Source organism: Marmota flaviventris, chromosome 3 (assembly GCF_047511675.1).
Source record: "Marmota flaviventris isolate mMarFla1 chromosome 3, mMarFla1.hap1, whole genome shotgun sequence".
Taxonomy (NCBI): Eukaryota; Metazoa; Chordata; class Mammalia; order Rodentia; family Sciuridae; genus Marmota; species Marmota flaviventris.
Window position 1 is genome coordinate 170,657,246 of NC_092500.1, and position 12,503 is coordinate 170,669,748.

General features: G+C 40.8%; 1 protein-coding gene across 1 annotated transcript in view; it reads left to right on the forward strand.

Moving 5' to 3' along the window:
• The window catches only part of Fzd3 (frizzled class receptor 3), an 84,169-nt gene extending 82,167 nt beyond the window's left edge, over positions 1–2,002 (forward strand). Inside the window, exon 7 of the mRNA XM_071610610.1 lies at positions 1,930–2,002. Within this exon, the coding sequence (XP_071466711.1) occupies positions 1,930–1,942 (13 nt within the window). The 3' untranslated portion in view covers positions 1,943–2,002. The remainder of the gene's footprint in view (positions 1–1,929) is intronic.
• Positions 2,003–12,503: the final 10,501 nt, after the last annotated feature.

A 12,503-nucleotide genomic window follows, 5' to 3' on the forward strand; every position in this document is an offset into this window, starting at 1 on the left:
ATCCTTACCAAAATTTCCAAAGCATGACCCATCTCCAGTGTTAGGAAGAAGGAAATTTGCATTAACCAGTTCATATTAAAGTATTAGTGACTATAGCCATTTTATCTACTCAAAAAGAAATCTGTATTTTTAAAAAAAAACATGTTGGTGTTAGCACAAATTAATCTCAATGAGTAGAAAATTAAGATTTAAAACAAAAGTGGAGGGGCTGAGGATGTGGCTCAGGTGGTAACGTGCTCGCCTGGCATGCACGGGGTGCTAGGTTCGATCCTCAGCACCACATAAAAATAAAATAAAGATGTTGTGTCCACCGAAAACTAAAAAATAAATATTAAAAAAAGTGGAAATAATTTTTTGGTGTTGAAACTATTTTGAGGCAAGAGATATCAGGAAGTGACCTGACTTGGAAATCTGCTCCCTTTTCCTCAAGCCATGTGATGTTTGAAAATGCTGTATGTTTTCAGTGACCTTAAGGAAGGGATCTGATCATCCTATTTTGTGAAGTCAGGGCTGCTAGTCCTGCTTTTCTCTCCTTCAAGGGATGTCTGGAGCATCTCTCTCTCCCTCTCCCACGCCCTGCTGAGACTGTTTCCAGTTCATCCTGCCAGACCTCACAGCTGGGCCTGTCTTGCAGCTCTGCTCACTGACTCATAGGTGAACACTGTCCATGCTTATCAAGAAAAAGTTTTTCCCCATTTTGTTGTTAATAGAAAAGAGGGAAAAAATATTTCTTTTTCAACATTCTAAAATATTATTATTTCTAAATAGCTGACACTTAACAATTTAGTGTCCAAATCCTATTCTGAATTAAGTTTCTGGGTGATTCTAAATTCTAAAATTTTAATCTTGGTTTATCACATAAACATATAGTTAGAAAATATTTATGCTGAAGATTTACATTTTGTGGCATTAGTTCTTCATGTTTCTTTTTGACACATTGACTAAAATTGTTCATCTGTGTCCAGATGGGTGGGAAGGTTGTAGGTGCTGGGACCTGTGTAGGCCAGTGCACTCGGGAAGAGCCTGGACCGAACTCTGGCATTAGCTAGGTGTGTGCTGCACTCTGCTCTTGTAGATTTATTTTGTTTACAGTAGACCAGTGTCAGTTTTTGTAAATGTTTTTTCTTAGCACTTTAACTGTGAGTGTACAAACTGATTTTAAATGTAGTGGTTGTATATTTTGGTTATAAATTGGAAATTTTTAATAAAATTAAATAATTTGTTCTTCTTTCTGTCATTAATACCTGCATGAATATAATGTTTTATGTCATCTTCCAGACCTCAGTCTATTTAATGTATCACATTGCTATTTTTTAATTAGGTTTCATATCTTATATTCTTATAATATTACTAAGTTTTTTATTCATAATTACGTGGGTATCCAGTAGTCTGGAGCATATATAAACATATTCCATCCTATATCATGTGTCTCTCTCTCATACTTGTTTGATCAATATAGATAAGAACCATCTCTGTTTATTGTAAATCCTCAGTATATAACACTACCAGGCACATAATAGAGGCTAGATAAATGTCTGTTGGGGAAAAATGAATATATTAAAGTATCAATTTTCCAATACGAAATCGTACATGAGCAAATGAATTACCAGGTGATTTTTTTTTGTCCATTCACAGGAATGCAGATCAAGATTTAAAGTACTGTTGTATTAATATATATCTTGCCTAAACATAGTTGCTAGGGACCTTAGAAATCATAAGGTCCAACTTCCCACCCAGAGCAGAAGTCCCTCAAAACCACACTGTTACCCTCTGCTTGGATGGTTTCAGTAGCAGGAAGCTCACCACTTGGTAAGGACTTCTATTCCATTTTGAGACATTCTACTTGTTATAAGACTTTCCATATATTGAGTGTAAAATGTACCTTTACTCATTGATACTGTTCTATAGATATTCATATTTCTATTACAGCACTGCTTTCTGACATTGGAAAAGAGGTCTCCTGTTCCCTCCAAATCTTTTCTGCAGGCAAGACATGGCCTATTCTCCAATTCCTCATCTTTAGTTCTCATGGGAAATCCTATCAGACTCCAATTGTTCCTCTTGAAAACACGTGAGTTTGTTATTTCTTTTAAAATCTATAGAACTAAATACTTATCTTCAGATGCTATAAAATCAGTGAAGAATCCATTGTACACTATGTTCTGCTCACTGTACTTTTAAAAATTCTCAACTGAAGCAAAAACTCTTCCAGAGAATAAAGAGTCCAACCATCCACAATGAAGATAGGTGTGCTCACATGTTCATTAGTTGTTCAAACTCCAGTGTTTGTCAACTAAAGCATAATATTTCCCTGAGACATTGATTGGTTACCTACTGTGTGCCAGGCAGTGAATCAAAGAGTACTTAATTTCCTGACAATTTACTTCCAGATGGACAAGATATTTAATTAAGATGGGAAAACTGGTGAGCAAATGCTGATCTCTAGCAGGTGGAGGTGAATCCTATTGTGTGCTGCAGCACAGACACACAGCGTCTTCCCTGTGAAAGGAAAGTATTGACTTAGTTATGAACTAGTTAGATTTTAATGTCCTTTTACCAACTAAAATGATGTATGTAGTCTCAGCACAGAAAACAGATGATAGCAGGCTTTTGTTTAAAGGGAAAGTGAAGTTCCTGGGCTCCAGGAACTTCTTAACCCTTCTTAGCAGCCCTTCTTATCCCTCCCTCTGCACTGCAGTGTTCTGGAAGCACCCAGTAGAATTCTCTCCACTCAAAGTGCCTACTTAAAAATTACTAAATTGCTCTGTATCTTGGCTGGTTGTCAGTTGAATCTATAAATGATAAATTCATTGAACTAGAGAAATACACACACACAAATGAGTGCTTGCAATAGGGATGAGGTCTGAATAAGTTAGACTATGTCAATATCCTGGACTTGATATTGTATTGTAGTTAGCTAAAATTGTTACCATGGAGAAACTGGGTGTAAGTAATATTTCTTTAAACTGCATTTAAATCTACAGTTGTCTCAAAAAGTTTTTAAAGTACTGAATGATCTCTAGATTCTTCTGAAATTATTCTGATTCATGCTCCATTTAATTTCTAGCTGCCTTTTAGCTTTCATTATTTTCAGGAACTTATTAGCATTTGTTTTGAGGAGATTCTTGGCAAGAGTCTCTTACCCAAAAATCCTTCAGTTCTTATGTGGCCTTCCTAATTTAATGTTCTCAAGTGAAAACAAGACCCTGTTAATCCACTTTATATAAAGAAAGTATCTCTCACAATTCCTTCCTTCCTCTAAGCTTCAGAAGTCCAATTGTTCTGCACCTTTACTCTGAGTGTGGCAGAATGACTACACACACACACACACACACACACACACACACACACACGTCCACTCTTAACTCCCAGAACCTGGCAATATCTTATCTTACATGGCAAAAGGGCCTTTGTTGTTGTGATTAAGCTTACAAAACTTGAAATAAGGAGACTATTCTGGATTATCCTTGGGCACCCAATCTAATCACATGGTTTCTTAAAAGCAAAGAGCTTTTCCTGTCTGGTCAGAGAAAGATGTGACAACAAAAGAGTTGGGATGACTTAACCCACCATTTTGACTTCAAAGAGGGAGGAAGCAGTAAACTAGAAATGGAACCACCAGTTGACCCAGTTATCCCACTCCTCGGCATATACCCAAAGGATTTAAAATCAGCATACTATAGTGATGCAGCCACATCAATGTTTCTAGCAGCTCAATTTATTTTTTATTTTTTTTTAATATTTATTTTTTAGTTTTTCGGCGGACACACATCTTTGTATGTGGTGCTGAGGATTGAACCTGGGCCACACGCATGCCAGGCAAGCACGCTACTGCTTGAGCCACATCCCCACCCCGGGGCTATAGCAGCTCAATTTATAATAACTATGCTATGGAACCATCCTAGGTAGCCATCAACAGATGAATGGATAAAGAAAATGTGGTACATATACACAGTGTAATATTACTCAATCATAAAGAATGAAATTATGACATTTGCCAGTAAATGGATGGAACTGTAGACTATCGTGCTAGGTGAAGTAAGCCAGTCCAAAAAACCAAAGGCCAAATATTCTCTCTGATATGCAGATGCTAACTCACAATAAGGGAGTGGGGGTAATAGAAGTTCATTGTATTAGACAAAGGGGAATGAAGGAAATGGAGGGGGGAGGGAATGAGAAAGACAGTAGAATGAATCGGACATAACTTTCCTATGTGCGTATACGAATACACGACCAGTGTCACTCCACATCATGCACGACCACAAGAATGGGAAGTTTTACTCCATGTATGTATGATATGTCAAAATACATTCTACTGTCATGTATATCTAATAAAAGCAAATGGAAAAAAAAAAGGGGGGGAGGAAGGAGGCCTTGCCCTAAGGAATGCCTGTGTCTCTCAAAGCTGGGGGTAGCTTTCTGCTCAGAGCCAGCAAGAAAACATGGAGGTCAGTCCTGCAACTGCAAGGAACTGAATTCTTCTAACAACCAGAAAGAGTAAAGAAAGCAACCCTCCCTGCTTAGAAAGGAACTGCCTTGAATCTAGGTGTGGGACGCCCATGTCAGACTTCCCAGGTACAGATGATAAAATTACTTGCTCAACTCCTTTAAGTTTGGGATAATTTGTTCTGACAGCAATAGAAAGTGAATATCCTAAGCCTCACACCTCCACTCTGGCCAAGTGCAGGCAATAAACAAATGAGTAATGGAAGACAGCTCAAGGAAGCCATGAAGAATCAGAAACATTTCAGAGAGCTGGCCAGTTGCCCTGCCACAGACTGCTGAGGGCAGACGGGGAGGTGCTGCGCTGTACCAGGAGCCGCAGCCCCTGCTGCCTTTCCTCGGATTTCACCTCTGAGTCGTTTTTTCATCATCATTCTTAACAGTTTTCTTAAATTTATTCCCACATACCCTTCAATTCATCCTACTTTCTTCCTCTATAAAACTCTGTTCTTTATTTTTTCTGTTTACATAGCAGGCATTTTCTCTGCTAAGAACTACATTCCTACCAGGAGATAGGAACAGGTTAGGCCTTTTGTCAGGAGATGGGAGCAGGTTAGGCCTTAGGAAAATGTTGAAATTTTCATGTGTGCCAAGTTTTAGGTTAGGGAACATAGTTCCATTACCCGGTCTCTGGGTACTCCTCACCAGTATACACAAGAGAGTTCTGTGTCAATCCACTAAGTTTTAAAGAACAACAAACAAAACACAAAATCAGGCACTCAGAAATTTTTTGAAAATAGCAGAAAAATTTTGGCTGAGGTACTGATGACTCACTATTGTTTTTTATTATCTCTTTGTACACAGCTCAAGTCTACAAGACCTGCAGAGCTAATGGAAAGTCTTTACAATCTCAAATAATATTAGATGAGCTGCTGTACAATCATACAGTAGGAGTACTTAAACACTTTACATGAAGTGGATCAACCAAGCATATGTATTTTAATTTTAGGAATTTTTTGACACAAGACTTGTTAGAAAAGTGTTTGCTAAATATGGGAAATAAATCGATGCACTAAATCCGGAGGAAGCTTCTGGCTTCCCATATGTCCTGTGGCCAGAAGGGTAGAAGGAAGGAAGGAAGTTGTTCTTTGGCAACAGATTGGATAGGATGAGCCAGGTCTGTGGTCCCCAGGGCAGGAGTGATGCGTGTGCCTCTCAGCCTTCAACTTGGTGGAGTCCAAATGGACCAGTACTGTAATGACCAGCCCAGTACACTTCTCAGCTTATCTATGAGCATTTCCAAAAATTCCCTAGGTTGTGAGAGCCATGCGGCTGCCAGACATTGGTTTATTTCTGGTGCCACCACAACAGCACTAAAATTAACAAGCAAATCCAGAGGTTCTCAAGAGAGCAAACTAAATCCTTTAATCTAAAAATCCTTCCTTCTTGAATGGGAGTTCTTTTACAGAAACATGACATTTAATTGTAAGCCTGTTTCAGCTGTCATAGTTTCAGTTTTTTCTCCAGAGACAGAGGTCATATTTATATCATTTCTCTTGTTTGTTGATGACAGTCATTTTAGAAAATGATGTTTCAAGTCTGTGACCATACAATGCATTCATTAATACCCAGTTGTTTTTTTATTTTTGTTTTTTTACCTATTATGCATTTAAAGAATGCATAATAACATGGTTTCTACTCTGAGCAGGTAAGCTTTAAAACACCTAGTAAGTACTGTAATGTTGGTGTGTTCAAAGTGTACTGAGGAAGCACAAATGTGGAAGAAGTTACTTCCCCCACTAGGACTGGAGAATATGAAAGATTCAATCAATAGTTGGGGTTTTAAGTGTCAGTCCATTTTCTGTTGCTATAGGAAGACACTGGAGATTGGGTAATTTTACAAAAGGTTCATCTGGTTCACAGTTCTGGAGGTGGAGGGTCCAAAATCAGTGGCCACACAGCTACACCGGTTCAGCTTCTGGTGAGGGCCTAATTGTTTCGTCTTGTGGCAGAAAACAGAAGAGCCAGGAGAAGCAGAAGAAGCTAAGGATGCAGAACTGGCTTTATAACAACCCCCTGACCCTAACCTTAGCCAGGCCAGTTCCCTGACAGGCAGAGCTCAGGGGTATTCACCTATTCCCGAGGCTTCACCCCCATGACCCAAGCACCTCCCACCAGAACCCACCTCCCAGCTGGGCTGCTTTGAGGAATTCAAACAGCAGCAGAGAACAAAACAGGCCATTGTTGTACAGTCCTGTAACCAGAATTTTAAGTTATTGTATTAATACAGGTTAGAGGTAATAGTGATGTGGACTGATGGTCATTGTAGAGATGGACAAAAAAGGGAGATTCAGGAAGTGTTCTGAAGGGAGAGTCCATGAGGCTTACTGGATGTGATGAATGAAAGATGACTGTTATTTTTGGCCTCTGCAGCCTGGTAACTTGTGGACACATAATGAAATAGGAAGAGGGGCCAGGGGGAGAATAAATGTTGGAGGGGAAAAATCAAGTTAGAAATCTGAGAATTCCCAAGATGCAGATGGTACCTAATGCCACTAGACTACATGAGATCGCCTTGGAGAAGACTGGATGGTGAAGGGAGCTTGTGTAGAAGAGGAAAGGTTGAGACAGGAGACCAAGAAGCAGAGGTCTGTGAGATAGGAAGGGGATGAAAGGAATGTGTTAGGAGAAGCCAGAAAGGTGCTTTGCAAAGGAAGTTCAACTGGTCAGGGGATGTTCATGGTCCAAACCAGCAAAACACACAAGACAGAGCACCACATCGTGGGTGACAGCCTCCACAGCTTCATATTTTAGAGTCAACAGATGCAGAATACAAAATAACAATCTGATGGAATAAAAGAAGATATGAGACATATAACTGAGAAACAGGGGACCAGGAAAAACAACTAGACAGGTTTGGGAAAAAAAAAAAAAAGCTGAATTTCTAGATACAAACAATTATTTAGATGAAATTAAAAACAACAAATTAAACACAGCCAATGAGAGATCAGTGAATTGAATTGATTTTTTTTTTTTATGTCCAGAATTCTTTGATATTCTTCCTTCAAAAGGTGGAGCATGGGGCTGGGGATGTGGCTCAGTGGTAGCGTTCTTGCCTGGCCTATGCAAGACCCTGGGTTCCAACCCCTAAACAAACAACAGAAAGGGTGGAGCATAATTCGGCCCCCCTGCCCTCTACGTATATATTAGACTTAGTTATTTGCTTCCAGAAATGGATAGAGCAGAAGTGAGGATGTTTGATTTTGGAGAGAGATCACAGAAGGCACCGTGGCTTGCTGCTGCTTCCTGCTCCCTCGGTCCCTCCCTCCCTGACCCAGCTACCCCATGTATAAACACTAGGCAGCCTTGCGGAGAGGCCTCTGGAGTGAGCCATCTAGGAAGAGGCTGCTATCCTGGTCGTGTTTTCCTATGACCACAGCCCAGCTGAAGCTGGACTGCTACTTGGTCAGAGACACCGAGCCAGAACCATGCAATAAGCCACTCCTGGATTCCTGACCCTCAGAAGTTGTGAAATGATCAGCATTTGTTGCTTTAAGCTGCTAAATTTTGGGATAATTTGTTATGCATCAAGAAATTACTGACAGGATTAATTTAAAGAAATTACCCAAGTGCAGCATAGAAATGAAATGACATTAAATTGGCATCCCAGAAAGAATAGGAGAGAGAGAAAAAAAACTATTTGAAATTTAGTTATTTGTGTGAAGCAACACCCCAAACCTAAGGTGATTTTTTTTTAATTCACTTAGACACTGCAGGAAAACTGAACAACACCAGAGGAGAAAAAATAAAGTAGCCAGAGAAGAGACAGATCAATCACAAAGGGACAACAATTACTGAAGGCTTATTTCTCTACAGCAAAGTGGACACCAGAAGACAGGAATACACCTTAAAGCAACTAGAAACCAAGAATTGTAAATCAACAAAACTCTTCTCAAGAACTAGGGCTAGGGGGATTGCTGGTGCACACCTGTAATCCCACCTACTTGGAGGCTGAGGCAGAAAGATAACAAAGTGTTAATTAAATGGCTGAGGACACTTCTCAGTGGTAGTGTGCCCCTGGTTTCAGTCCCTAGTACTGCAAAAAGAAAAAGAACTATGGCTGAAATGAGTGCTAGTAGGGGTAATCTGTGACCATCTACTTCAAACTGCCCCCATATACACCTCTTATTATTATTTAACAGGAAGAATAAAATCATACAAATCACACACCTTCAACATAACAAGAAGACACTTCAAATTTCAAATTACCTGAGGTAGAAAATTAAACACTATTTTACAGCAGAGATGTCTCTCATGGAACCACTGCCAAATTTTGCAGAGTCAGAGGGTCCAGAAAAACTGCACTTAAGAGGGAAAATGTTTTGAGCTAAAATCAAAGTTCACTCTAAGTGTGGAAATGCTGGTAAAAGGTCCTGTCAGATCCAAGTTCAAAGGGGCTTAAAAGCAGATGCAATATTTTAGTGCTCAGCCATAAAGAAGAATAAAATGATGGCATTTACTGGTAAATGGATGGAACAAGAGAACATAATGCTAAATGGAATAGGGCAGACTCAGAAAATCAGGGGTCAAATGTTTTCTCTTATGTGTGGAAGCAGAGTAAAATAAGAGGAAAAGAGGGGAGGGTCCCCTGAAAGTGAAGGGAGCTCAGTAAAGGAGAGGAAGAGGACTGAGGAGAAGGAAGGAAGGACGGGGAAAGAGAGGAACGTGCCACACTGTGTACTAAACTATGCTATGTACATATGTGAATACACCACAGAGAATTTCACTAGTATGTATGTCTCTAAAGCACTAATTTTAAAAACTATAAATAAATAGAAGGGTAACGGGTAAGGGAGGAGGGGAAGGAAAGTAGTGGGAACTGAAGTGGAGCAAATTATATTCCATGCTTCTATGTTCATGTCAAAATGAACCCAGTACTACATATCATTGGAATACACTAATAAACAGATTTGAGGAGACAGTCTTCATCTAGGGGTAAGACAATAGAAACAGTGGGGAGGGAGGAAGGGGTAGTGCCCTTTGGAACCTGGTAGTAAAAAGGGGAAGAATGGAGAGGGAAGATTCCAGCATCTTGCAAGAGGAAAGAAAACTAGGAGTTCAAGGACTCACAACTCCTCCTGGACTACATCCCAAAAGCACCCACTAAAGAAATGCCCTAGTGGATTCTATCAAATATTTATTGAAGAAATAATATAAATTCCTTACAAACTCTGCACAATAACAGAGGAAGAAAGATAAACTCCCAATTGATTTTGTGAGGCTAGAATTATCTTGTTATCAAAGCCAGACAATGACATCAGGAAATGAATAACATAGCAGTATCCCTCATGAACACACATATATTATTCCACTTCTATTCAGTATCATGTGAGGTTGCAGCCTGTGTGCTAGGACAGAAAACGAACAAATGAATGATTTCAGATTGGTAAGAAAAAACTAAAACTGTCTTTTTTAAAATATATTTTTAGTTGGACACAATATCTTTATTTATTTATTCTTATTTGGTGCTGAGGATCGAACCCAGCACCTCACATGTGCTAGGCAAGACAATTCAAGGAGGGAAAAGTATTTTTTCCAGCAAATTGTGCTGGGAAAAAATAAAACCTACATCCATATGAAGACTTACATGCAAATATTCATAACTGAAACACAGCACATGTTCACAGCAGCCAAAAGTGGAAACAAACCCAACGTCCATAACTGGTGAGTGGGTAGCCAAATGTGGCATGTCCACACAATGGCTTTACAGAGGGGATCTTAGATGCAGGCTTTTAGTGTCTTCATTGCCACTGGGGTGTCACTGCTTCTAATATGTGCACAATATACACATCTGTGTTTCAACTCTCTCTCTAAAACATGGATTCACAGCAACACCTCAGATTCCATCCAACACTGCACAGTTCATTCACGCCTTTCCTATATTTGTTGTTTGCTTTTCTGACAGAAACCTGGCTTCCCATTTTTTCAACATTGTTACTCATTTACTCTTTTCTTTGTAATCCATCTCCCAAGTGCCAGTCTGCTCTTTGTTCCTGGCTATTCCCTCAGCCCCAGCACTGGAGGCCCCATCAGCCCAGGTTGACTTGATTTTATCAGGATCCTCTGGTTTTCTTATGTGAATGGGTTACCAGAGACAAAGCCAAAGCAGGGATCAGTTTGAAGTCCATTGCAATAATCCAGTCAAGAGATGATGTCATCAGTGGAGATGGAGAGAAGTAGCCTAATTCTGGATATATTTTGAAAGTAGAAGTGGAAAGAATTTGCTGGCAAATGGGAAGTAGAGTGTAAGGAAAAGGGAAATCAAGGAGGAACAAGTTTAGGGCCCGAAAAACTTAGCCTGTAACTGAGATTGGGGAGACTTCAGGAAGAGCTGTATCAGGGTGAACATAGGGGTGGGATATGCTGGCTTTGAGATGCCCATCAGATGTCTAAGTGGGCAGCTGCATGGGTGCCTAAGGGTCCAGGGAAGAGCTCTGAGCTATAGAGACAAATCTGGGCCACATGAGCATATGGATGATAGTAAACCAGGAGACCACGTGACACCACCTAAAGAGGAGGCAAGTATGAAGGAAAGAAGGGATCAAGGACTCATCCCAACATTTAGAAGTTGGCAAGGTGGAGAAGTGGCCAAAGGGTGGGCACATATTCCGGAAGTTGAGTGAAGGGAGGTTTTCAAAGGGAGAGTGTGACCCACTGCATCTCCTACTGTTGACAAGAGGTCAGTGAGGACTGAGCAATGGCCCTGGGTTTAGCGATGGGAGTCTGGGTAGAAGAGAAAACCTGGTAGGGTGAGAGGAGGATAGGCTGGGAGGAGCAGATGGGCACCTCTTTCAAGGAGTTTTGCTAGAGAGGAAATCAGAGAAATAGATGGAGAGAAACTATTTTTTAAGATGGGGGAGGGAATAGCATGCTTGTATGCTGGTGAGCAGGATCCAAGAAAGGAGGAAAATTCGATGATGCAAAAACATGGGGAGAATTGCTGCATGTCCTGGGTGGGCAAGAGGAGATGGCACCTTGTGCAGAGCACAGGGATTGTCCTGGCCAGGTGCAAGGACAGTTCGTCCACTACACAGGAGGTGAGTAGAGTTTGCACTGCGTGAGTGGTGGGAGCTTGAGGAAATTTCTTCTATCTGGATCAATTTTCAGAGTGAAGCAGGAAGTAAGGTCATTCAGAACAGGGAACAAGGAGAAGATGCTGGAGGCTCAAGGAGAAGGAATTAGGAAACGCAATCTGCTGATCAGGCGGTGTAAAGCTCCACCTGAGACTGGCGATGCTGAACTTGATGGGTAGGTGGCGCTGGAGTTTTCCAGCTGCCTTCAGCCGGATGGGTACTGGTGCAGTTCTTTTGAAACAGGGCCTGGCTAAGTTGCTGAAGCTGGCTTTGAATTTTCGATCCTCCTGCTTCAGCCTCCTGAGCTGCTGGAATTATAGGTGTGTGCCAAAGAATGCAGTTTTTTCAAGGCGACTAACCCGAAACTTAGCCAGTGATTAGAAGGATACCAAGAATTTTTGTTCACTTTCTGTGAACAAAATTATAATGTGTCTTTTAATTGATGCTTAACTAATCTGTAATTTGGTGAAACTGTTTCTCACTGGTTGTTAGCTCTACTAATTTTCAAGATATCATTTGAGCTGAAACATATTAATCTATTTAATTGCTAGTGCTACTCATCGTTTCATGCCCGTCTCTCCTCCCTACCCAACCATTCTGTGCTGAGCTCCCAAGACCCTCATCCAGAGCCGGGCCTCACACTGCTGGCCAAGCTCCTGGCCCCTTGGCCACACTGGGCACTCGTAGGTTCTGTCATGAGCTAGTGGCCAACAGTCCCTGTAGGCTCTTGGCTTCCAATAAGTCATTATCCTCAGAAGAGTCAAAACAGGTTTTTAAGTGTGGGCTGGGAGAAAAGGGCAGTGAGGAAGCACTCCTGGCTTAGACTTGAATTTGGCTCCAGGTTCTGGAGATAAGAATGCAGGGTCTGGCTGTGAGGAGGAGACCAAGATGGAGCAGAGGAGATGAGGCTGTCAGGAGCAGTCTCTG